Here is a 27,210-nt window from a genome sequence, read left to right as displayed (position 1 = left end):
CAGCGTTTTGAATTAATTGTAGTGATCTCTGTTGTAAGTAAACAGCTCCACTTGCTGGTCACAGAGGCACAGTGCAGCTTAACATTAGTTTCTCTGGAGTACTAAGGTTCCATATATGAGATTCTGAATCATTTTACACATTATTTTTATGTATTAGGTCATCTCAGGCCGAAAGACCACCGGGCTTACAGTTCACTGAACTGAACTCTGATACTGACTGGTGTTTGTGTTATTTTGCTTCCATTGATAAATAGAGTGGACATACAATTAGATTCAGAATCAATGTCTTTTTGATTTACACACTTACCTTGTTGGTGGACACGTGTCATTTTTTTGCCAGCGTCTGTACCTCCCCTGTCAATTTCACTTGTGTAGATGTCAGTACCAGCTTTACCAACAGAACAATAACAATAATAATCTGAGTAATTACAGGGTTCCCAGAACCAGCTTGCTTTCATGGCCAGCAGCCCCTTTAGGCTTGGCCCTTGTATAAATAAACCTCACAGAGCTGCTAACGTTGATGTGGACTACCAGCTCAGGTCACGTTGTTAAAGAAATGTGTCAGTAACGTGGGAGTAAATAAAGTCTTTATTCAGGAAACAATTCATCTGAGATACACACAGTCCACAGAGTCTTCACCTCAGAGATAAACTACATTAAAATAAATGTCGTCTCCGTCCTGAGACTCTTTAAAAACAAACTGAATCATGAGTACAAAGTCTGTCCCACCTCCTCACCTGGACTGCAGAGGCTTTTATTCTGAAGCATAAAAATTTAGATGTTCTCCAGTTCTGTTGGACAGTTTGTTGTGGTCCTACAGGTTGTGGCACAGTTAAACCTTCAGGAATCAGGAGACCAGCTCCTGTCCCTGCAGGACCTGACTTGTCGTCACCTCTTCCTCTACTGACACTCAGAGACCTTAACCTTTGTTCTTTATCCAAATAAAATCTCCTCACATCGTCTCTTCTTTGTGCCATTTTTTTAACAGAGAGCCAAAGTAGATTCAGAGTTTACATGTAGACAAACCCCACAGCTACACGCTAACTTTGGCCTAAAAGTTTTGTCCTAAACGCCGGACGCTGCTGCTCTCCTCCTGTCAATCATCCTCCTGATCCTGGTCCTCGTCTATCTCTCAGCGCTGATCTTGTAGCGGAGAACGAAGTAAGCGATGAGCCTCAGAGAGAAGAAGAAGATGCCGAGGACGATGAAGTCCAGGTAGAGTTTGGCGTCCAGCATGTCCAGCTCCTTCAGGATGGCCTCAGACTTCTGGAAGTGACAGGTCTCATCTTCATCGCAGTGAAGATCCTCTCGGTCCAGACCGTAGATAGACAGGATGACGCCCTCGAAACCGTATCTGAAACACAACACAGGAGGACTTTACAGGAGGACAGCGGTCAGCGGACGTAGATGTATTTGACTTTGATTTCTTTTAGATGATAATTCAAGTAAATATGGACGATTTGAAGCACCAAGAGCAATGCATACAGATATATATGGAACAGTTGTAATGTTGGCTGGCAAACTTTATTGTAATGCTTTTATTTGATGCTCCTTCCTGCTCTGAATATACTGTGATAAAATAGTACAGTACTGTACGTCATTATTAGTTTGTAAATTCATTATATTTTAGGGAAGATATTTAAAGGATTCTGTTGCAGACTTATTTAATCAAACAGCACCCCCACCTGACGTAGGAGATGTAGGACATCCACTGCAGGTACCAGGGGATGGTGTCGAAACTGACGAAGAACCCCGAGAACAACAGAACAGGGATTGCTGTGACCGGACCAACAAACGTCGCCACCTGCAGGAAACAAACACACCGGAGTGAGGTCAGCAGGTGAACACACCTGTCTGTGAGCTCACACAGGTGAGTTTATAGAAACTGACCTGCAGAGAGGTGGAGGCGGCGCCGATCAGCAGACCCAGACTCTGAGCCACCAAAGAGGTCAGAACTCCCAGAGACAGGAAGAGGAAGAAGCGCCCGGCGTCTGGAGGCTGAGCCGTCATCCAGTAGACAATACTGCAATACACCACCGGGAATATTACCTGTACAGAGGACACACAGTACGGGGCAGTATGCAGTGAAGTACACTGCCAAAGTATTGCTTCTACAAAAGGACATAATCTTTAAAATAAAGTTTTGTTCTCACTCACTGCTTAAATTTACAAGCTTTCTTCTGATTTTGAAGCAAAAACAGATTTCTTGAGGGACGGATGATGGAAACTGGTTTGCCAGACTAAAAACCCATTTTGATCTGAACTAACCTGAGTGAACCGGCTCAATAAGTTAAACTATTAAATCTATAGTCACTGAATCTGAATCTACTGGGAAAATGTAACTGGAAAGTAAGTAAGTACATTTACTCAAGTGCTGTACTTAAATACAGTTTTGTGTTTTTTTCACATTCATGCTACTTTCGACTTCTACTCCACTACATTAAGTTATGACTTTAGTTACTGTTTACTTATTTACACATTAAGATTTTATATTAAAAAAAAGAGTTTGGGAAATACAAAATATTGTAAAAGATCAAAGTAAAGTTTCTCAACAGTTTTGTGTCCCTGATGTAAAATCATTGAGTAGTTGTATCTCTCGTAGAGTTTTTATCAGTTCCACCAAAGACACATTTTACCTCCAAACCTTTCACATGCTTGTTGTACCATTATGTTTGATTCCTTGATTTTGCGTGTTATCACACTTTATTTGCTTTTTCACATGTCATTTTAGTCTGTCTGTAAAACAAAATGAGAACAAGAAATAAATAAAAGTTTCCTTCTTTAACTACACGAAGCTGAGAATACTTGTGTACTTTTACTGCTGCTGATTACTGCTGATTGCTACTAAAAGATGTAGAACTTTATTTTTATGTCTTTCAGCAGCTGCTTGGCCAGCAGCCAGATGCATTGTGGGACATCAGAAGCTCACTCAGAAATGATGAATTTAGAGTCATGTGATGTTACCTGGAAGGGGACGTCAGCCATGGTCTTGGCCAGGTAATAAGCCTTCAGACTGTACCAGTAGTTCAGGTGTTCCCTCAAGAAAACTCCCATCTCCAGAGGAACTGAAGAAAACACACAAAACACCATCAGATCCAAAAGAACATTATTTTGTTATTTATTTATACATTGTTTTTAGATCTTGATGAATTCAAATGTTTATTTTTTTAATTAATATTTTGAATAATAACCTAAACTTTAAAAAGAATAATTTTTGTTTTGTTTTGGTTTTGGTTTTCACAGAAATTAATGAAATGTTGAGATATAGTTTGTATTTTTTTATATACGTTTTTTAAACTCCTTAAAATCAAGAAGGCCTCATGGCCACCTGTGAAGTCTTGGCGACCCTTGGGGGGGCCCTGACCCCCAGGTTGGGAGCCATTGTTCTAGCCTTACAGTTTGAATGCTACACTCTTACACTCGCTGTAGATTAAGGAGCACTGTACTCGTAAATCGTACAATACCACATTCTTCATTACAGTAGAATACCTTAGATTTTATTGCATTGTGGGTAATTTTTAACAAGCAGGAGTATTTTACAGTATATTTTAGTATAGTAATATTATAATACTAGTAACTGAAGAATATATGTAATCTAATTAATAATAGTAATAATAATTACTAGCAAATATTATAATTAGCAGTAATATATCAATATTAATATAACTGGATATATTGCAGTACAACATAATAAAATACAGCAGAAATAGACCAAATTACAAAAAATGGTAAAAAATACAGTAAGTACAGTCAAATTGTAGTAATGCAGTATTGTTGTGTATACTGTAAATTGCAGTACAGTTACAGTACAGTTTAATGTAAATTTAAATACAGCAACTGTGCCACCAGTAACTTACTGTAAATATACAAGGACTTTCTACCTCAAATAAGTAACTGAGTCAATGTAGACCTGTGCTACATCCTATCACTGTGTTTTTCTTTGTAACACAGACACAGACTGAAGATGAACATCTCTAAAATTAATACTTTACAGTGTGTGAACTCACATGTGAGCACTGTAGGCATTAGAGCAGCGAACATCAGGAACAACATGGAGAAGAAGAGGAACCCAGAGTTACTGAGAACCTTCTTGGCCTCGTTCCCAATGCCCAGATACAGCAGGCCGATCAGGACCCCAATCCCGATGTGAGAGGAGATCCTTAGGTGAGTCAGCACCTACTCGACCAACCAGAAAAAAGATGTGTTACTGAGCTTGTGAGAGCTGCAGTAGCAGGCAGTGTCCAACAGGCGACGCTGTGTTATTCTCACCGAGTCTCTGAGGATGCTGAGGAACGTCCTCCTGAACAGGATGGAGAACTGGGTCATACAGCTCGCTGAGAAACTGTGACAACCTTCAGACGACGAACTCTCCTGAGGAGCAAACACATACTTTAATATCATCAATAATCAGATCTGATTTATGATCGTTTTACATCCTATCAAGATTATGTACTTTGATTGAGTAAATTAATCAGGGGGAGATAGCGGGTCTACAGTAGAAGTGGCATACATCATCTGAAAGCTGGAACCTGAAGATTCACTAGAAATACAGCTCAGCATTGTGTACACAAATCTTTAATAAACATTGTGTTTCTTTAGATTCCTAGTCACATATTGAAAGTTCAGAGTGTATAAAGGCTACGGTTTTTGGGTTGACAGTACAGACCTCTGACCTGTATCTAAAGCACTGACCTTTGACCTATATGCAGCACTGACCTCTATCCTGTATCTTCTCTGTCCTGTGTAACTTAGTATTATTGTGGAGCTTTTGTCGATAGAATTGTATGAACTGTTACACACAAGTGTGATGTGTCTTTATGTACAACATTCCCAACATTTGATTTTAATCCAATTCAGTATTAAAGAATTATGGCCTGTTAAGTGCATCAGGCTCGCCTACGGCATTGATCTCTGTCTTGTATCCATCCTGACCTCTCTGACTTAGTTATTACTGTCAGGTGGACTCAATCAAATCATTATTAACTGTCTCTAAAATATTAGTGTCAAAAAGTCATTAAAAAAATTTAATACATTTTATTTTGCTATGCTACAGTAGAAAAGTTTCTAGATTTATTTGATACGAGTATCTTGACTCTGGCTTTTTTTTATGTTTTCTTTTGAAAATATTGTTCTGACTGTGGGTGCGTTTGTTTTCCACCTCTTCTGTGCGCTGCCACAGGAGCGGGTGGAGGTTGGTAACTCCGTTCAGTTCAGTCTGATAATCCTTCTCACACTTCCTCTCCTGGACGGCTTTCACAAGTCGGACCATCTGATCCCCGTACTCTCCAGACGCCACCTCCATCACTGAGGACGCCACAGAGACACAAACTGAGACCTCCAGAGTCACATGACAGGAAGTTCCTACTGTTACGGTCAGCTGCAGTTCCTCTAACAGCCACAAGATGCTGCTGCTGGACTCTAGAGGAGCTTCAGACATTGTTTTTATCATCCAGCTCTTACCACTGATGGAATGTAACATCTACTCTAGGGGTTTCTTACCGAAGTCAGCAGGGTTGTGGTAGGTAGGGCAGTTGAGTCCGAGGTCTCTTAGGTAGGGAACCAGACTGGAGACTTTCCCTCTGTAGATACACTGCCCTTGACTCAGAACGTACAGCTGCAACACACATATACAGATTGAAGTGTCAGCAGTAAAGGTATCAGAAGTACAGGTACAGGAGTAAAAGTATCAGTAGTAAAGGTATCAGCAGTAAAAGTACAGTAGTTAAAGTATAGGAGTAAAGGTATCAGTACTAAAGGTACAGTAGTACAGGTACAGGAGTAAAAGTATCAGGAGTAAAGGTATCAGTACTAAAGGTACAGTAGTACAGGTACAGGAGTAAAAGTATCAGTAGTAAAGGTATCAGTAGTTAAAGTACAGTAGTAAAGGTATCAGTAGTTAAAGTACAGTAGTAAAGGTATCAGTAGTTAAAGTACAGGTGTAAAGGTATTAGTAGTTAAAGTACAGTAGTAAAGGTATCGGTATTATTATCAGCTTCATGCAGTTCCACCAGTGGTGTTCCATGTGAGTGGCAGTAGAGTGCCTCCGGTGCTGCTGGGTAATGTAGTGCTGTGTGTGTTCACCTTGTCGAAGAGTTCGAACAGTTTGGCGCTGGGTTGGTGGATTGTGCAGATGACGGTCCGTCCCCCCTGAGCCAGAGCCTTCAGCAGAGACACCACCTGGAAACAGGACGAGCTGTCCAGACCGCTGAGACACAGACACACAGGAAGTTTCACCCTTTATGGTTCTCAATGAAAAGAAATCAATGAAATAAGGCGATAGAAACTCTTTCGCTTTTGTCCACCAGGGGTGGACAATCTTGCCAGGCTTGTTTGTGTCTAACCACAGTGGTACCAGACCAATCAGCATCCTGTGAGGATCTTACCTTAACCCTCCCCATTCTCACTCCTCATGCCTAAACCTAACCAACCAAACCAATGACAGCAACAAGTACTAGTCAATCAGGCCTCTTTTCCACCAAATTAGCTTCTTGAACCGGTTCCATTTGAGAACCAGAGATTCTTGATTCTTGTTGTTTTTGAGTGCAACCATTTCATTTGGATGCATCATCCACAGAGGGCGCTGCACAACGAACAACAACCTATAGGATATGACACACCCACAGCTGGGAATCAACTTTTCAGGTTCCGAACCCAATTTATGTTTGGTGGAATTTCTCTGAATGGTTCACAACTTGGTGCTTCAACCCTGTTGCTGGGAGAGGCATGCAGAGTAGGGTAGGTCATGACATTGCCAGCCTGGGAAATGAATGAATGAATGCTTTTCTCTCTTCTCCTGACTGACTTCAGTACGAGTTTGACTACGTTATATGGTTCATTGATCTGATTGGTTGATAGACAGATGGATCATCCAGTATTTTTTTAAATTGTATGCCCTTTTCCAAACAACAACAACCATTTCCAGATGGTTCTATGTAACTTACATATGTCGCCCATACGGGACTCAAACACACAGTCTCCTGGGTCGAACTAAAACTACAGAACAATACGAGTCCAGGGACAGGAAGTTCTCTACAGACCTGGTGGGTTCGTCAAAGAACATGACTGGAGGATTATTGACAAGCTCCAGAGCGATGGCCAGTCTCTTCCTCTGACCTCCCGACAGGTGAGACGTCCTGGTTTTCGCACAGTCCAGTAAACCCAGCGCCATCAGGATCTCCCGGACCTGAACACACACAGACAGACCAGGACCCAGAAATGCTTAACCTCTGAGATCAGTATAAGACCAGGAAGCAGTTCGGGGTCAAAGACTCACCATCTCTCTGCGAGCCTCCACCTTCTCCTGCAGCTTCAGGTTGGCTGAAACCTGCACAGACAAGATCCAGACCTGAGGAGTCCACATTCAACCAAAACCTGCATCAGACTGCAGTAAATAATGCAGTAGACTTCAGGAAACACCAGTTAATACTTCGTAGTATACATTAATATATATATTATATGTATTTTAAAGTGCAGTAGAGCTCATTTTTATACTGGAGTATTTTAATTTACTGTGTAACAGAGTGAACACTGTTGTACAAGTAGCTCAGATTGTACTCGAATGCAGTATATAATGTACTCAGTTATTCTGCAGTATTCGGTACCATCATGGCCTCTTGGACGGTGAGGTGAGGCAGCAGCATGTCGTCTTGCATGATGTAACAGGAAACCTTCCTGAAGGAGCGCAAGTCTCTGGGCTGACTGTTGATCAGGATCTCCCCCTTCATTCCAGTCTCCCTGTTCACACACAAACACACACTGGTACTGGTACTGATACTGGACAACTCTGATACTGGTACTGGTACTGGTACTGGACTGATACTGGACTGATACTGGTACTGATACTGGACTATACTGGTACTGGTACTGATACTGGTACTGATACTGATACTGATACTGATACTGGTACTAATAATAATAATGAATACCATTTTATTTAAAAGAGCGCTTTCTGAATACTCAAGCACTGACATATAATAAAAGAAGATACAAGACATCAATAGGTAAAAACAATATAAAACAGTACATTACATATGTTAAAAACACATTAGACTCAGATTTTTTAAAAGCTATTTTGAAAAGGTGTGTTTTGTCAGTGATTTGAATGTTGGAGGGTCAGTACAATCACAAGGGATGGCTTTGGGGAGAGAGTTCCAGAGGGAGGGGGCAGCTACAGAGAACGCTCTGTCGCCCCAGGTTCGGTGCTTGGTCCGGGGTGGTGGAGTCAGAAGGTACTGATACTGATACTGGTACTGGTACTGGTACTGGACTGACACTGATACTGGTACTAAACTGGTAGACTGATACTTATTAATCAGTTTTTACTTTTCCTCATTTAGAGGAATGTACTTTTTAACACTTTAGTTACTTTATTAATATTTTTACACACAAACACATTTATAAAATATGATGTTCTGAGTACTTTTACTTTTAAAACGTTACATATATTTTTTAATGCTAATACTCTACTTTTAATGCAGGACTTTTACGTAACAGAGTATATCTACAATCCAGTGTTGGACGCTGAGTCCGACTTCAGGCTGACTCACCTGTATCCGGCCAGGATATTCATGAGGGTGGATTTCCCGGCTCCGGAGGGGCCCATGATGGCCACCAGGTCCCCGCTGGTGAATTTCCCAGAGATTCCTTTGAGCAGAGTCTTGTAACCTGAGACGGGACAGAAACAATCAGTGTGCAGGTTCCCAGCCGCTCTCAGAGCTGCTCTTTGTCCTCGAATCCACCAGTTCAGGTTTCACACCAGTTTGGGGGTTTCACATGAAACACCCACAAACTGAACTCACCTGAACTCGTTCCTCAGAGATTTATTTTCAAAATAAAATAAAGTGAAAGAGACGCTTACTGATGCTACAAGTCTTCAGCTCTCATTTAAGGATTCAAATAAATTCAAATAAATTCAAATAAATTCAAATGAATTCAAATGAATTCAAGTAATTTGAATTTAAAAAAAATAATCCAGGTTATTTTACAGATTTTATTAAATTAAATTAAATATTTTTAACATTAGACAAAAGAAATACACAAGATTTTATGTAAAATAAAAAAACTAAAGCTACAAACTGTTTTTTAATTATAGTTTATTTATACAGTTATTTTCGGTTATTGTATTGTAATTTTTGGGCGTTCATCTGCTAGGCTGCTTAAAGAAGTCGTACCCTTCAATGGCACTTATTTTACTGGAATAATCAATCTTTCTTAACTATCAGGATATAAAAACCTTGATAAGCTGCAATTTTCTGATGCTAAACTCAGAAAAAACTGAAGTTCTTGTACTTGGCCCCAAACACATCTGAAAACTGTCTACAAAGCTCTTCATGTCAGGCCCTTCATATGTTAAAGAGCTCATAGACCCTATTACACTCTAGAACACTACGTTTCTGAATGCTGGGCTACTTGTGGTTCCTATAGTCTCTAAAAGTAGAACAGGAGCCAGAGCCTTCAGTTACCAAGCTCCTTCCTGTGGAACAGCTCCAGTTGTGTGTCTGGAGGCAGACACCCTCTCCACATTTAAGAGTAGGCTTAAGACGTTAAGATAACTTCTGTTATGATTGGAGGATGGATGATTGATGATGATGATAATGATGATGTCCTGCAGTAACCGCTGCAGTGTTTATCTGCTGATGGAGGCTGAACACTCGTTAATGAGATTATCAGATTTAATCTGATCGAATCTGGCTTAATGCTCGCTGACCGACAGTAACCTCTACTGCAGTAATACACACTGTATCTGCCAGTAATACACACTGTACTGCAGTAATAACCACTGTACTGCAGTAATACACACTGTATACACACTGTACAGCTCCTTTCCTGTACTTAGATATGCTATGCTAAGCTAATCTGTGTTGAAAAGAAAACCACATTTTGAAAATTGTTAAAAGATAAAAGAGACATTTAATAGAAATGGATGGACTGTAAAATAAAGTTGTACTGATAAAATAAAACTCTTTAACCAACGTTCAATTCTAAACGTTTTCTGAGGCTTTCAGACCTATCTGAGAGGAGGATGTTTGCTCAGGCGACTCAGTGATGTATTACGGGAAGTGATGAGGACCATGAGATGCTGTTGAAAGCTTGGATAAAGCGTGTAAGAGCCCCATGAGCAACATTTTCCTTCTCATTAAACTGACCTTACAGCAGCAATAGAATCAGTTTAGTTTACACAGGTGTCTGGTGCTATGTACAGTATGTTATATATATTATCTAGATTATATATTATAATATAGATAATATATATGGATATAAGCAGACTCTCCCTCAGTGCTGACCGTCAGGTGGATCAGCAGCGATCAGGAACATTTATACAGTTTGGATGCTGAGCAGCAGCTCTGACTCAGATTAATGACAACGACCGGCAGTAACCTCATTAACAGAGCTGCACTCTAGGAATACCCACAATGCATCCGGATCTCTACCTGTCCATCGCCTTTTATCACGTCATAACTCATCCATAATTTTTCCCTGTTCACCATCATCATCATCACCATCATCATCCTCATCCTCAGTGAGTTGGTCACACTCAGGTGTGAACTGTTTTCAGTTTTCTGCTTAAGATGAAACAGATCTGTTAAATCTCATTACACAATGTACTTCATACAGAGTGTTTATTATCCTGTATACTGCACAGGCCTATGTTATCATATCCATTATATATAATATATATATAATATATAATATATATTAATGTATTGGGGCAATGTTAATCTGAGAATTTGACAGTGAAGTTTAAATATTTTGAGAATAAAAATCCTAAGAATCAGAGAAGAAAAGGTGGTGATGATTGTGGAATAAATCCGATCACACCTTTACAGAGTTTCCCTGTGCAGACAAACAGAAATAAAACTTGGATGGACTGAATATGATTCTGGTGAAACATGTTACATAAATGGAAGAATTGAGCACAAACTCATCAGGTTTCTGTTTGCAGACTCTTTGTTTTCTTCACTCTTTTCTGTCTTTTGTCCTCTGAAGCTGAAACATGATACCAGCTTTTCTGTCCACATTCACTAAACCTGCTTTTATTGTCGCAGCTGCTGCAAACAGAGCCCAATTTCATCCTAAATGCACTTCATCGTTTATTAAAGAATTAATAGTTTATATAGCTTTAATGTTTCCTAAACACACATATTGTCTCATAAAGTGAGCCACTTGTTGACTGTGTCACTGAGAGCTATACACCTGCATAAAAGTGCAGTTATTTGTCTCATTTATAGAGGATTTTAATATGTATTATTTTGCTGATGATGTATTTTTATTATAACGTAGATCTCTTTAAATGGCTGCTGTGTTCAAGAAGATCTGACATGATTTCATTCTCATTTTCGCTGTGGTTTGTCATTTTTAAAAAGTGGATCCCCAGAAACAGTTTCGGAAACACTGATCGACATATGTGTTTTATATAATAAATATAAAACTATAAATACTATATTACTATAAAAATCTAATCTAACTATGAGGTCACTGAAATGTCATTTAAATCTAAGTTTTGCATGTTCTGTAATATTTAGTCTCCATATTGCTCATGGATAGACAGCATACCTCCATGATTAGTGCAGAGCTAAAACATGACGGTAAGATAGTGGGCGGAGGTCAGATGACTGGTTCAGAAACTATGCAATCGTGGCACCGAACAGGAACTAGTGGAAAGAGCAGTGTGGACCAGGAGGACCCCTATTGCACCAGACTAGCTCCGGTTCTTGAACCGGTTCATTCAGGATTAAACAAACTACCAATAATCAATTATTAGTAATAAACTTCCTCCTGAGCTGTCTGCAGCTGAACAGGGTCCACCTACGCAGCTGGATTTTAATACTGGTCATAATGGTGGAACTGGGAGAGCCTGATACTGTCTGAGGGGATACACACTGTAAACAGTTTACTGTTTTACACGTTGCTCATGTAGTACAGTGTTGTACAGTGTAGTGCAGTGTAATAAAGTGTAATACAGTGTAATAAAGTGTAGTACAGTGCATTGTTTACATTCAGGTGTTTTTCCTCAGCAGACAGAAGTGATTCTAATCTTACCTGCAGCTATTTACAGCAGGAGACCCTGACTGAGATTAACAGATTACAGCCTGATAATCTAACACACACACACACACACACACACACACACACACATTGATAATAAATAAACTTGTTGTTGAACCCTGATGGCTGAAATAGAGCAGAGTGGAGAGTAACTGAGTACATTTACTGAACTGAGTATTTTGAGGTACTTCCGAGTATTCCTGTTTTAACTCCAGTGAATTGATCCAATTTATGTACAAATATGTGATCGTATTGATGAAGTAAACAAACGCTTCCAGAAGAACCTCTTACATGTTGAATATACAATCAGGATTTAAACTAAAACAATACACTGAAGCACCCTGAATGCCCACAATCCTCTGCTGCATGACATCAGTGTCACTTTAATGAATGAAATCCTCCCGTTTGTCTGCCTGATGGGACAATGCAAAATGTTTCTGATTTTCATGAAACGAGTTTAATCAGATTATAAATTCATTGATTGATGTTCATGAAGCTGAGTCCTGAGTTTAAGGTTTACTTTCATAAATCAGACGATTGTCACATTAATGTTTTCAGATATCAGATGGATCCACATTAAAGCATTCACAGCGTACCTGTGTACAGGTGCGCGGTAAGGGGACTGCAGGTTGTTGACTGACAGTAACCTGCCCAGATACAAACAGACCTCAGATCAGCAGTCAGTACATCAGTGTTACACTGTGTTTGAGCTCCGTCAGCAGAAACAGATCAGTGTGTTACTGAACACACCTGGACTCAGATTACAGCATTAAAGTGTAACTCCACCCTCCAGTTCTGTTAGCTCCTCCCTCTCAGCTAATGTACAAAAACTGCTTCAGAGACCTGCAAAGGACAGTGACTTCAGGGGGCGTGGCCTTAACACCGACTGCAGTGATTGACAGATTGAAACAGCAGTGTAGCAGTCAGAGCTAACAGAGCTAATGAGCAGTTGCTGTCAGACTCTGTGTCCACACTGAAAACTCAGAGAGTCCGCTGGAGCTCGTACTGTCACTAGAAGCACATTCATGGTGTTTGTAAAAGTTTCTGTGTGCTACCTGTTTGTAGCTAAGCTAGCGGCTCAGAGAGGCTAACCCTAAGCACTGGACTCACAGGGTTCAGACACATTTTTCTAAAACTGTTCTGATCATTTGAACGTGTCTTTTTAACATCGATTCATCAATGATAAAAAACCTTGAGGGTATCAGGTGTGTCTCAGTACCTTTCTTCCTCCACCAGGGTCCCTCTCTGACGGAGTACGAGACGTCCTTGAACTCGATGTTGACGGCCGGTCTCCGCGGTAACGAGGAGAACCTCTGGGCCTCCGTCAGGTTGTTGTCCACCTTCTTCAGGTGTCCCTGCAGCAGCGGCGTCTGCTGGCTGCCCGCCGGCCGCTTGTTGACCACCTCGTCCATACAAACGCACACCGTCCGGGGGTCCAGCATCAAGTCCGGGGGCCCGTTGGTGTTCTGAGGTTCCACCAGAGACAGATGTCAATCAATCACATTGAACAGGATATAAAGAGAACAACATCCTGTTATATGATCAAATATTATTGTTCACAAAGACAGTCAGTCTGTGTATGAAAAGATCTCATGTTTTTATGACAGTAAAATGTTCTGATGGTAAAAGAACAAGATTTTGTAGTGAGAACTCTTTTTGTACCGACACAAAACAAACACAGAAGCGGTAACTTTATACCAAACGTTTTATCCAAAGCATTTTAACCATCTTCAGAATGTGGTTGACTTTCCAATATAGATTAGCCTAGCCTAGCATATCTTAGTACAGGAAGTTGACGAGGTTTGCTCAACTGTGATTGGAGCACAGAGCAAAAGGGGCGGGGCTTATGAAGGGTTAATTAAGGTTAAGTTCCATTTAGTGCAGCAGCCTTTCCAATAGCAGCACCCTGACTAACCTGAATGGAACCTCAGTCAGTATCATCGGTAGCACCTGTGTCTACCCTGTTTCATTTTACAATGGCTGTTGTGAAAAAGGTCTATAAGGTAGAGTAACAACACTTTATCATTGTTCCTGACTCCTGAGGAGCGAGAGCGTCGTGCTGTCAGAAGTAGTCCAGCACTGTGATTGATTAGGCTCCGGTGCCGGTATGTGGGGCAGCGTGTGAGCATCCTGCTCCCATATGGGACTCTAATCTGCCTCCAGAGAGACGGCAGGAGGTCACTGTCGGACACAGGAGAGCTTAGTCAGCGAGGATTTACAGACTGAGAACAAACAGACTGCGGCTGTGATTCAGCAGAGAATCACCACCATCACCATCATCATCACCATCGTCATCATCACCATCAGTGCTAACGGCCACAGTATTGATTTATGGTGCGTTCACATGCTCTTCAGTCGGGAAGTCGCTCCTCCGACTTTGATTTGTTCGTGACCTTCTGAGTCTTAAAGTCCACATGAACCAGGACTCAGAGAGCTGTTTGCTCCCTCGTGTTTACGTATTTAAAATAGGAAGTTAGGGAGGGAGTTGGAGTGGTAGCCAGCAGTGCTTCTGTACAGTGGAGTTGTTTTATAGAACGATGGCCGAGCATCAGTTCACAACAGAAGAATATTATTAAGTAATAATATTAATGATTGTTAAAATGATAAAAATACAGGAAACAGGAAATAATCTGCTCAAAATTGAGTTCATTGTACAGTTTCAATATAAAATATCCATTGAATATGGATGATTTCTTTAAGGTCACAGGTTGGGAGTCAGTCACATAGAAGATGCAATTCAATTCAATTTTATTTGTATAGTGCCATTCATAACAGAAGTTATCTCAGGACACTTTCCAACAATAGAGCAAGGTCTTAGAACCGAACTCCTTTTACATGAGCAAGCACTTGGAGAAAGGGTTCCAAAATGTATTTTATTCCTTTTTATTAGTTTTATGACTTTACCTGACTGCTTATCAGAGTTAATGCTGATAAATAACTTTATGATATATAACAGTCCATCATCTGTCTTATTATTTATATTGTTTTTATCATATGTCAGCACTATAGTTGGTATTTTATTATTTTAATTGTATTTAAATCTAAATAGATTTAAATAAAATATTTTCATTTAATATTAAAATGAATGTGAAAATCCCTTTAAACTTACAGATTATATTATTTTACAGTGTTAAACTTATCTACAGATCCGCTTTGTCTCCACTGTATGTCCATCATATGAGTCCAGTCTGGGTCCAGTCTGGGTCCAAGTTCTATGAAGTCCCAGTCTGTCCAGTCTATGATCCTGGTCTGGGGTCCATTCTGGGTGCTTAGTCTATGGTCCTGTCTGGTCCAGTCTTGGGGCAGTCTATGAGTCCTGGTTCTGGTCCAGGTCTGGGTGCCAGTCTATCTGGATGTACCTGGTCTGGGTCCATGTTCTGGGTGCAGTCTATGAATCTTGTCTGGGGTCCAGTCTGGGTGAGTCTATGATCCTGTCTGGGTCCGTCTGGTGCAGTCTATGGTCCTTTGTCTGGGTCCAAGGTCTTGGGGCGAGTCTATGAGTCATGTCTGGGTCCAGTCTGGGTGCAGTCTATGAGTCCAGTACTCACCATGATGATGGAGTTGGTGACGGTGGGGTTGTGGACGGACCAGGCGGCCATCAGACAGGCCATGGCCGAGAGACAGCAACACTGGGACACTCTGCTTCCCTCACACACATCTGATCACTGCGCACTGACAGACAGCACACTGTAGGTTAACCCCGCCAAGCCCGCCTCCCTGCTGTCCCCGCCCACCTCCCCATAGTTGCCCCGCCCACATATATGATAGCCCCGCCCACCCAAATACCCTGGACATGTTGAAATTTAATTTGTTTTTTTTAAATCTGTAAATTTCTGGGTGTTTTTTTTCATTTTTAAAAATACATTTTAATAAAAAGACAAAAACATTTTGACAAACAAAAAAAAATCCCTTTTTCCACATAAAAAGTTAAAATACATTTTGCAAATCTATAATTTTTTTGCAGATATTTACTATTTATTTAATAAATTCAACTGTTAAATTCCAGTTTAATACTGTTAATACATTTGTAAAATTATGTAAAATTAGTGACATTAACAGTAAAACAGTATTTGTTGTGTAATTTAATTAATTTATTGAATGTACTTTTACAAGGATTTGTTTGTTAATTGGCCGATATTTTGTATAATTATGGAAATTTTCACAACAAAAAGCAGCTGAAAACAGTAAATCTGACAGGAATTAAGTTGTTTTTGAACCTTTTCAGCTGTTTCTATTTTCTATCTTTCACCTACTGTATGATCTTCCTGCTTTAATTTATATTGTGTGATCTGATTGATTGAATGTGTGTTTTTACGAGTCCTTTCCTTCCTTTATCGTTTGGGTGTCGTTGTTGCTCTGTGCTGCTCCTACTCCACCGTTGGCACGCTGAACTTTAGCTTCTTCCTCCTGGGCGGAGGTCTACAGTCCCAACATGTAGAACAAAGCTTCCAGCAGCTTTCACTCAGATTAACTTTTAAGTTTTTACCAGTATTTTTATTCTCTTTAGTCCTGATTTTTAGATGTTCTTATAGATAATTATATACAGATAAAGTACACTGTAAAAAGATTTGTTTGTAATTTTATTTTTTAAATAAATGGGAAAGTTAATAAAATTTCAAAAATAACCTGTGAAATGATCAAGTCTGTAACTGTAAATAATCATAAAATTACTGATTTAGAGAAAATTTCACATAATTTTTTTTATTTATTTTGCAAATCCATAATCTATATTTACTGTTTATTCAATAGATTCAATTGTTGAACTCAAGTTTAATACTTTTAATACATTTATAAAATTATGTAAAATAAAGTGCCATACGTAAACTATTCAGGGTGTGTAATTCCTGGATTGTTTATTAAATTCCACAGATATCTCCTGTATAATGATGAACAAAAAAATGTTGAATAAATGTTGTTTATCAGTGTATCATTGGTAAACTGTCCACATAGTTTTTATCAGTGTAAACAGCAATAATTACTGTAACAAGCCGAAGGATCCAAATAAAGAATAAAGTTAAAGTTGGAGTATCAGTACTACAGCTCCACCTGGTGGTTGAACTGTGACACTGCAGAGTAACCGACTGATGGAGAAAATGAAACTGAACATTAAATATTCTGCAGGTACCAGCGTTTAACGAGGAACAAAAAACATCATGATTCATTAAGTCACTCAGGACTTTGGTAACAATATCCATCTTTAATATTTCCACACACAGAAGGTACACAGAGTAAGGCTCTGAGGAAAATAACCGTACAAAACATTCAAAATGAAAAGTTTGGTCGACATTCAGTCCACTTCCTGTTGTAAGGCATCAACATGTCTGTCTGTGAGGAGTCTTTAGCATTCAGACCCGTTAGCTTGGGAGATGCTAATAATGCTAATCTGTCGTTAATGTCAAACTTCAACTTAACTAAAATAAAAAGTTCAAAAATGGACCCAAAATATTTTTATTCACATTTTGTTTTTTATATTTTTTTTATAGTAGCTGCTGCTTGTTTTCCACCTGTCTGACCCTCACAGGTGTTTATTCTCCCTCATGTGGCTCCGCCCACCAGTGACGTGTCACGTTGTTGTGTCTTTATTCCATCAACCAATGACAGTAATGATCCAAAAACCAGTCAATCACAATGCGACACGTCACTTTCTGATTCCAGAAACCTTCAACAGGAACTCTTGTGGAGCTGAAGTGTTCCTGTAACATCCAGAAAAATCTAAACTTCACACAAATACTTTCGACAGCGTCCTGAATTAACACTTTACCTGCTTTTATTAAACCTTTAATGAGCTGCAGAACATTGTCCTCTAAACCAGTGATTCTCAATCACCAACGACCCCAAAACTGACTAATTATGGTGTCCCGTCTGCGGCACGGTAGTCTGCGACATCAAACCCTAGCGAGAGCGTTTCAGAAGCGTCTTCCAGCCTGTATCTGGGAATCAAGGTTTTCAGTTCTTTCAGGAAGATGTGAAGCAAGAATTAACAAATTCAACCAAACCCTGTGAATTCAGCACGACCTGGTAATTTAATCTGATCACTGCGACTTTGCTGCAAATTCAGTGTAGTTTTCAGTCCTCATACATCCCCAACATTACTCGCTTTTTTATTTTTAATTAATTACACACAAGAAAATGAAACTTTCACTTTCTCGCAGAATTTCTTTTTTTTTTTTTTTAAACCTTAAAACATTTTTCTTTTAGAAAAGCGCAGACATTTTAGGAGCAACAATCCCCGTAAGAAAGCCAGTGAAATCCTGGACAGTGATTTTTGGGACTTAGTTGACCAATTATTTTTAAATTATCTTTAGTTGTCAGTCACAGTTTAACGTTTAAGGTTTGCGGTGCAGTTTGACTTCGTATATCCACGAGTATTAAAACCCTACAGAGAGCAATGCTTTCTTTTAATTTTATACATCTTGGGTATTTTACTTTGAAAACTGACTGGATCCTGTGTGCTTCTGTGTCTGACTTCCTGTCGATTCAACCGGCTCTGTAGGTGGTTGTTTTTTGTTTTTTTTAACCATTCGCAAAACAGAACTGAGACTTTTTAGAGACGAACGGCGACGAGTGACGAGTCATTCTTCTCCCAGTGGGCGAACTCTTTGTCGGTCGTGTAATGTACACTGCTGCTTCTCTTCATTGAGAACGTTCTGAGAATGAGGCCGAACAGTTAAAGTAAAAGATTCACACAGACTCTTAATTCAGAAGTTACACGCTGCGTCTGTGGAGCCAAAGAAGCGTCAGACGTTCATCCACACCGATCAACGAGGGCGCCGTTTCAGTTTCTGAACATCTTTTATTCATTTTTAAACAAAAAAATAAGAAAAAGGGACTCGAGGCCAAAAGAGCGCCGATAAAACTGTCTGGAGGTGAAACCAAATAATTCCTGTAAACACTGGATAGTTACTGACTGTGGTGAAACCGTTCTCTATCTGTGAGTAAAACCTCCTTTCAGAGAGTTCATCGCTTTCAGTTCAGCTATGGAGAGAATCCATTAAACCTCCATCACGCACTGCGCCGACGTCTCCATGACGACTGAGAAAGCTCCACCATACGGTAAAAACATCAAACTGTGATTAAGAGACATTTGGTGGTCTACAAAAAACATACAAAATTACGTTTTGTCAGATTCTTGTGATTTGGATATTTGGATTAACTGGCCTAGAAGACAATGAGACATAGCTGAAAGCTCGGGGAAACATTACAACAAAGTGGACGTTGAGGTCGGTGAAATCTCTGAGCGTCCCTGAACACACCAATGGGAGCGTTTTCTAATCATCAATTCATAAATGATGTGAAGATAAACTGATGGATTCTCTCTGCTAACTGAGAGCGATGAACTGTGGAAGGAGTCGAAACAAGCGGACGTATTGACGATCGATTATCGGATTTATTTGGTTTTCTTGTCCGATGCCAGCGAATCGTGGAGTTTAGAAACAGCCTTTTCAAACTGGTCCATCACCAGAGTCCCGTTCTCGTCGAAGAACACCGACACAGACTTGGTGAACTCGGCTTCCCTCCAGGCCTTCGACTTCCCGTCAGCGAAGGAGACTCTTAGAGTGTACTGGTCATCGAACCTGTGACACATAAAACACACAAAGTCGATATTAAAGATATCTGCTCCACACCGTCCAACCAAACTCCATTCAGAAAACAGCTGCTTTAAGGACAAGGCGTAAAAACAGCAACACTAAGACTCTTCAATCTACAGACAGTCATATTTCCTTCGTTACTAATAATCTGTATCTGTGTCCTTATTGTGGAGCTGTGGAGAAGAAAGAGTGCATTATGGGTAAAGATTCAGACCTTTTGAGGGAGGAGGAGAGCTGCCAGACGTGATCCGGATCCATCCCGGCCGGATCCTTCTGCAGGGCCACCAGGAAGATGTTCTTCTCTTTGTAGGAGGTGTACAGGGTCAGGATGCCCATCATGATGAAGTACGTGATGGAGGGGGGGCAGTTAAGGAACCAGAACCAGCACAGACACACAATCTGATCCACATCCTGAATCAAAGCCTGCTCGTTTTAAAGGTCACAGTCCTCGTTTTACACTCGGACGTCTTTTTACGTCTCATAAATTTGACTTTTTAAACCATAATTGTACATTTTTATCTAAAAACTGATTTTTTATCACATAATTTAGGCTTTTTATTTCATATTTACAACTTTTTCTCTCATTTTTTATTATTAATCTAAAGATTTGGACTTTAAATTTCATAATTGTTCATTTTTATCTAAAAACTGACTTTTAATCTCATAAATTTGACTTTTTAATCCATAATTGAGCTTTTTTATTTCATATTTACGACATTTTATCTCATATTTGTTTATTTTTCTCATAATTCTGACTGTTTTATCTCCAAACTGTGACTTTCTTTATTGATATTTAGGACTTTCTTTGTCATGATTTGAAGGATATGAGATGACGCAGCAGGCGAGGACCGGTCTGGACTCGGGGAAGGGGTGCAGGTAGTCCCAGACCAGAGCCAACATGGCGAACAGACAGGAGACGGTGCAGATCACCAGACGACCGTCAACCAGATTGAAGTTCTCCAGGTAACAGAACTTCTCCAGGAGCACCTGAAGGCAACAACCGTTATAGACGACTGAAAATACAGTTAGATAAAGAGCCGATGGATAAATTCAGTTCTATTGATTGATCCACCTTCTTAGCAGCGTCGTCCAGAGAGTTCTTCACTGCGGCTCCGTCCCATTTATCTATTTTCACTGGTTTCTCATCGATCCTCCACTGAAACAAAACAGCTCATTGATTAATCTCTTTATAACCGATTAGTTTCAGTCTTTTTAAACATTATCAACACTAACAGGTAGAAATACACACTGACGGTTATTATTAGATAATATAACACATATAATAACAGAACAATAACATCACAGCCAGCTGTTGGTGAGTGTCAGTGTGACTATCAGTATATTATATATATATATATATATATATATATATATATATACACATATATATATATGTATATAGATTTACAAAGGTGGCCCCGAATCAGACCGAGGCCGTGCTTGGAGTCTACAGCCACCTGCAACACCTGCGAGTGTCCTCTCTCAGTCTGAGGGCGGGTGTCGCGTAATCGAAGTTTAAAATCTCTGTTTTCTGAATGGAGTTTTGGTGCAGCCGCGTTGCAGCAGCTGGAACCAGCCTGCCTGCCCCCAGTTTAAAGACTGACTTGCTGCCACACAACAATAAACCACCTTCTTTACGAACCTGTTAACATTCTATTATAATTATATTCATTTATATTCACTGTTTGCTGTTTGATCCTTTAAACGGGGTTTGATGCCGACGAAACACCAGTAAACTTTAATCTCACTTTCCTCCAGCGGAGTCCACTCTTCCCGCTCCTCGCGGCCGCCATCTTCTCTTCCGCTTGCAGTACGCGAGCTGTGACCTGCCGGCCTCTGATTGGGCTGCCACCGACCGGCAACGTGACGTTAGCGCGTCATGCGTGCGCGCGCTTCCTCTCTCATACGGTCATTTCACGTTTAAACAAACTACAAGTTTAAAATCTTGAAACTCACTTTACTGATCGAATCACTTTTGGTCGCATCGGACGTTTAAATCAATAATAAATGGAAATTTAAATTCGTTTAATAAGATAAAAAGAAAATAAAAAATAATTACATGAACAACCAAAGTCTTTACAGTCAGCTGATTAAAACTCAATATTATTAATATTTATATGAGATATTAAATATCTATATTCTTTTAACAGGTCACATGGTGCTTCTCACAGTGAGGTTAAATCACTGCGTTTTATGGGAATGGAGTCTGGTGGTCGTCAGTCGAATCCAGTGAAATCTTTAAAATATATTATAATTTTTCCAGAAGCAACATTGATTATTTACCGATCTGATCGTTCTAATCAAACTCTGTATGGAAGCCAATATTTGAAGGAAAGTTCCTCATTATAATGTCTTGTTTTGGTTCACATCTCCAACCAGCCAAACGTTCTGCTATTTCAAGGACTTTATTGATCACGAATAGTTTTCCTGTTAATGGAATAATTCCTGTTGTTTCTAGGTAACGTCTTATAAATCGGGGCCCACAGTACATGAAAGAGACAGCAGTACTCACATCAGAAACTTTATGAAAAGAAGGGACAGAACACGTGGTTGGGAGAGTTCCTCTTCTGGCTTGCTCTCCTTCTCCGTACAACCGATTAGAAACATCATTTGGCACTCAGCTCCCCCAACCCCTCTGCCGTCAGACTGCATCCACCCAAAGCGGACCAAAGCCTTTACTACAACTTTACGAAAATTTGCCCCATATCGGTGTTGCTTAGGATAGTAAAAAAAGCCCTTCAGAGAAAACACTTCAAACTTTCTGTCCATAAATCAAAAAGAAATCAATAACATGGATCATCTGACAGAATCAATAACTGTAAAACCAAACGGCTGCAACCACATTCACATTACTTTTACCTTACAGTTTTCAGGGTTCTTCTGTATTTTACTGGGGAGTCTGAGACTTTCGTACGGAAGCCTCGATTAGTACCCAAAGTGGACGGGCCAAAAAAAGATTTCTGTTAAGTCAACAATAATTGGGCAGAAACTTTATTATAGCAGACATTAAAATCAATACACTGAGTTCGTTTCTCATTACGGACGACTTACAGCAATCCTTTTTTTAGTCACGTTGGCCATCAAACGGGCTTCCGTATAACTCGCTCCTGTACAGTTCATCACTTCCAGAAGGAAACAGTTGTACTTCTTTACTATTTATATGACACTAATAAACATCTGATCGGGGGGAGTGCTTTTAATTCTGAAATTGGAGGCTTTAAATGCTGTTATTCTGCTATGAAATGAAATCATTGTAATATTTGCACCTGTTTCAATCAGCGCTTTGGCGTCTTTATTCTGTCCTGAAGCGCTTGATTTAAAAGGTCCAGTGTGTAAACAGTGAGGAGGATCTACTGTTCCAGGAACCAGATATAATAATCACAGTTTGTTTTTTATTAGTGTTTAATCACTGTTTGTGTGTTTGCTTATCTTACAATGAGCTGAAAGAATTTTTGGCGGTGGTGAAGTAAACATACAAGTTAAAAAATGAATTTAAAACTCCTTTTTAAAACACTTATTAGCAAGCCTTGCTTGTCATTGACCCAGTTAACAAAAAAGCTTTATACGCAGAATATAATTACAAGTTTAACGTAGAGGCCAGATGTGTGAAAGACCTGGTCCTGTACGGGGGCCGGGCCGGTCTCAGGAGGGCACTGCTTATACAGACTTTCCAACAGTTTACGGACCCCAGTCTGAGCGAAACATTCAAGTTTCTTACTACACACCTGGGGAAAGCTGAGTGCAGGTATTTCAGTAGACTAGAAGGCCAAGTATGCTTGCCGCTTGAGACCTGTCGCGCGACACATGGTGACATCAAAATGACGCTAGGATCTCGCTTGGGGCGCGACAGGTTTTGGGCCCGCGTGGCCGGCGGAAGGTCGCCACCACTCTTTTTTTTTTCAGCTGAGCGCCAAAACCGGCGAAACAGGAAGCTTTCTGGAGCCAAGCTGCGCCTCTACAGAACATCTGTACGAATCCTTAATGAAGCGAACACAGAAGCATTCCAACATTCATGGGCCAAGAAATCACCATGAATGTTGGAGAAGAGGGAGGCCATATGCCGGAAAATTTGCGAAGAAACCTCCGGCGGCACCATTTGGAAAATCAAAAAAGCAGCGCCCCGCCCCATTGTTTACCTTTTTCTTCTTCTTTCTAGTTGCCGTAGTAGAAATAGCAAAGCTCGGGGTAAGCCTTTTGCTCAGTTGCGGCCACCTCTGTTCAGGAGGAAGGACTGCAAGCTAGTGTCGCGACCACCAGCGACAGTTAAATAGTACGCGCTCCCGTGTTACGTCACGTTGTCCGCGCCGACAGGTCGTCAGTGGCGAGTCTACAAGACACTTAAGTCCTACACACTGGACCTTTAAAGGTGTTCAAATACTTAAAGTTAATACTTCTTTATGTTGACGGAGTATTTCAGTAGAACACTGACGGATGTTTTAGAGACTACGAATGTAAATTTATGGCCATTATTTGTTTGATGTATATATTTTATTCATGTTCCCTCTTATTTGTTGTATCTGTTTTATTGGGTATTTTATATTTTTCTCACATGATTTTACATTAGTTCATTTAGGGCTGCAACTAATCATTAATTTCATCATTAATTAATTCATTTCCAGAACTTTTGAGATTTGGACTGAGACTTTAAACACAGACTCCTCCTACAGACCCGGTTGGGTTTCCTTCCTCGAAGCTTTTTAAAATCTGGACCCCTTACACCGATAACACGAGGCGGGTCACAGAGTGTCCTGATCCAGGTCTGTTCTGTGAATGGCTCTAAAGACTACAGTACCCATGAGCCTCAGCAGAGGAGAGTCCATCCAGAGCTTCAACACGTTGGGGGTCGACACCCGAAGAACATCTGACAAACGTTCAGACTGGAAGACTGTCGGACCAGAACCCGTAGTGGGAGGAGGTACTGGGAGAACTTTTATTGGTCTGATGGTCTTTATAGTCCTGGTTCTGGGCTGCTGAAGGATCCAGACACACAGTCATCAGAGGACAACTGGAGGTTCAGGTCTCCTCAACGTGGTCCAGCAGCTCGGACACGATTCTGAATGAAGCTCATGAAGACGTGAAGATGGTGGACGTGTTGGGACCAGTTCCCTTCTTTAACTAAAGCTCCAGACCTCCATTGCGCCCCCTAAAAGCTCCAGACCTCCCATTGGCCCCTAAAAGCTCCAGACCCTCCATTGGCCCCCTAAGCAGGACCTCCATTGGCCCCTTAAGCTCCAGACCTTCCATTGCCCCTAAAGCTCCAGACCTCCATTGGCCCCTGTTGCCTCCAACAGTGAAATCCAGACAAATGGTATCAGCCAGGTTTGATTTACAGCATTTATGGCTTTGTTTGATTGATCGATTCATTATTTAATCTATTATCCAAAATGAAGTCACATGAATCAGGTTGTCCTCCAGAACCTGATGAGTTTACTTCAGTGAGATCCTGATGGGACTGTTCAGATTTTGGTGATTTGCTGGTGAAAAGACGTGAAAATGTTGGAAGAAATGTTCAGTTTTAAGATTTATGAGCTTTTTCCTCAACAGTGAGTTTAAAGTTTGCTCCACATTCATTAAACCTTCACCTGTCGTCACTTTGCATATTTTAACCTCTTCCAGACAAACTCCTCTCTAGTGCTTCTTGTTGATTCGTCGGGATCTCCTCAAGCCACGCCTCCTGCGGTTCTGATTGGACATCCAGGACCGCAGGAAGTACGTGTCGGGGCTCCTCCTGCGGTTGACGGTCTGGTTCTCCAGGTCGAACTGTCTCTGCAGCTTCAGGGCGAGGGCTCGGTCCTGACGCTCCTGCTGGATCTGACGGATGTACCGCTCGTCCAGGGCCTCCTGGCTGACCGACCGGCTCCTCTTCAGGTCCGAGTCCCGGTCCGCGTCCAGGTGTTTGGTCTTCTGTTCCCTCTTCTTGCCCCTCCTTGAGGTAGACTGGTTGTGGAGGCTACTGTCGGACTCCTTCCTCGGACTCTGTGAGTCCTTTGGCACTAATTTACACGACTGGAAACCAGAGTTCTTAGTGTACGGCGAGAATGACTGTTTTCGGCTAAAGAACGTTCCTCCGCTGCCGGATTCGGGAGCGCCGACTGTCGGCTCAAAGTCTGAACTTCCTCTGAAAGTCGCGTCGGTGCTGTAGCGGATCGCAGGGACGCGGATCTTCACAGACTGTTTCTGGAAGGTGTCAGAGTCTGCGGCAGGCGGGTCGAACAGCAGCCTCCTCTTGTTGACCGCCGTCACTCCGTCTCCGTCCCGTCCTGCCGGGGACTGACGAGTCTTTGCGGCGCCGACCCCACCGTCCTCCCCGCCTCCCATCTTGCTGTTGAGCTCGTTGACGGGGCTCGTCAGCGTCGCTTTGGAGTTCACTTTGAGGCTCTGGCGGTCGAGTTCGATCTGCCTCCACTTCTGCAGGACGGCAGGACTGGCCTCGTAGCTGGTGGCCTTCTGCAGGCCGCGGGTCAGGTTCCTGGGCGTGGACTTCACGATGGTAGGCTCCATGAGACGGCCATCCGGGAGGCGTTTGGGCGGCGTGCACGGCGAGCAGACTATAGGTTTGAAGTGGTTGAGCTCTTCGGAGATGCTATCGTTGCTCTCGGGGCTGATGGAGCGCTCGGGGCGGGGCGGCAGGAGGCCCAGAGGAGTCGACGACGACGACGAGATGACGGCTCGCCAGGTGAGCCTCCGGTCGGGAGCGGTGATCGGCGCCGAGACGGAGCGACTGTTCTCAGAGGAGAGGAGGATTCCTGCCGTGTAGCTGTGACTGATACCAACCTGACAGAGGAACAAGAACCGGGTTTAGATGTTGTGACTCTGAGTCAGTTATCAACTTAAAGGTTTAATAACGTACTCGGTCCATCAGCGCCGGCTGGGTGACGACCTTCAGCTTCCCTCCTCGGTCCTCCACCGGGTCAGTGCAGCTCTGACTCCTCTGAGAACCACTGAAGAAGAAAAACACATCTTCAACACTGGAACTACTTCCTGTCAGCAGAGCTAATGATGCTGATGCTAATGATAAGAAGAAGAAGATTATTCGTGCTCACCCAGTGAAGGCTGCACAGTTTTTGGTTTTCCTGATGAAGGCTGAGATGTTTCTGATCCTCCTGCTGATCGGCTCCTCGTTCTCCGAGTCCGACAGAACTCCCTGAGAGAAACATGGATTTTAAGAAAGGATTATTATCAGTAAAATATCTATAAAAGGAGGAGAGAGGTTAAAGGTTAATGTTTGTAAAGAATAAAGAATTAGATATTAATACCACAGGTGGAGCGAGCAGCATTCGTCTCTGGCTGTAAGTTAGTTATACTCAGATATTAATGTAACTTACAGGCTCTTCATCGTGTCGCACTGACTCGTTCCTCCTCTTCACGTCCTCGCGGTCTTCAGACAACAACAGCTGAAACAGTACAAACACAGTGCAGTAGGGGTGGGTAAAAATATCGATACAGCAATATATCGCGATACTTTACCCGCCCGATACAATATCGATTTGTCAACTCCAAAGATCGATTTTTTTAAGAATAATGATTCATGTTTAGACACGTTGTGAATAGATGGCGCAGAAGAGCGACTCTGCTG

General features: G+C 41.3%; 3 protein-coding genes across 3 annotated transcripts in view; all 3 read right to left on the bottom strand.

Annotated features, from left to right (window-relative positions):
- Window positions 1-1,052: 1,052 nt before the first annotated feature.
- abcg1 (ATP-binding cassette, sub-family G (WHITE), member 1) lies at window positions 1,053-13,502 on the bottom strand. Its single transcript, XM_035679896.1, has 14 exons — window positions 13,265-13,502; window positions 8,547-8,664; window positions 7,602-7,734; window positions 7,274-7,324; window positions 7,038-7,183; window positions 6,082-6,205; window positions 5,500-5,614; window positions 5,159-5,304; window positions 4,270-4,371; window positions 4,008-4,176; window positions 2,965-3,065; window positions 1,891-2,049; window positions 1,686-1,804; window positions 1,053-1,354 (listed from the first exon to the last, which is right to left on the bottom strand). Exons 1-14 carry the CDS (start codon window positions 13,485-13,487, stop codon window positions 1,126-1,128), a joined length of 1,935 nt encoding a protein of 644 aa, XP_035535789.1. The 5' UTR covers window positions 13,488-13,502; the 3' UTR covers window positions 1,053-1,125.
- A 3,708-nt stretch (window positions 13,503-17,210) lies between these two features.
- On the bottom strand, window positions 17,211-21,449 carry spcs2 (signal peptidase complex subunit 2). Its single transcript, XM_035679910.1, has 5 exons — window positions 21,383-21,449; window positions 20,707-20,790; window positions 20,461-20,621; window positions 19,849-19,983; window positions 17,211-19,619 (listed from the first exon to the last, which is right to left on the bottom strand). The coding sequence occupies exons 1-5, from the start codon at window positions 21,425-21,427 to the stop codon at window positions 19,433-19,435; spliced, it is 612 nt and encodes a 203-aa protein (XP_035535803.1). The 5' UTR covers window positions 21,428-21,449; the 3' UTR covers window positions 17,211-19,432.
- A 3,399-nt stretch (window positions 21,450-24,848) lies between these two features.
- The window catches only part of rnf169 (ring finger protein 169), a gene marked incomplete in the record, with an annotated part of 3,356 nt that continues 994 nt past the window's right edge, over window positions 24,849-27,210 (bottom strand). Inside the window, 4 exon segments of the mRNA XM_035679895.1 lie at window positions 24,849-26,408; window positions 26,485-26,575; window positions 26,678-26,778; window positions 26,960-27,028. Coding sequence (XP_035535788.1) covers window positions 25,263-26,408; window positions 26,485-26,575; window positions 26,678-26,778; window positions 26,960-27,028 — 1,407 coding nt within the window.

The sequence above is a fragment of the Morone saxatilis genome, unplaced genomic scaffold (assembly GCF_004916995.1).
Source record: "Morone saxatilis isolate NCDOM2014 unplaced genomic scaffold, NCSU_SB_2.0 Contig8, whole genome shotgun sequence".
NCBI lineage: Eukaryota > Metazoa > Chordata > Actinopteri > Moronidae > Morone > Morone saxatilis.
The sequence above is the reverse complement of the archived record's forward strand: the minus strand, read 5'-3'. Positions and strand labels throughout refer to the sequence as shown.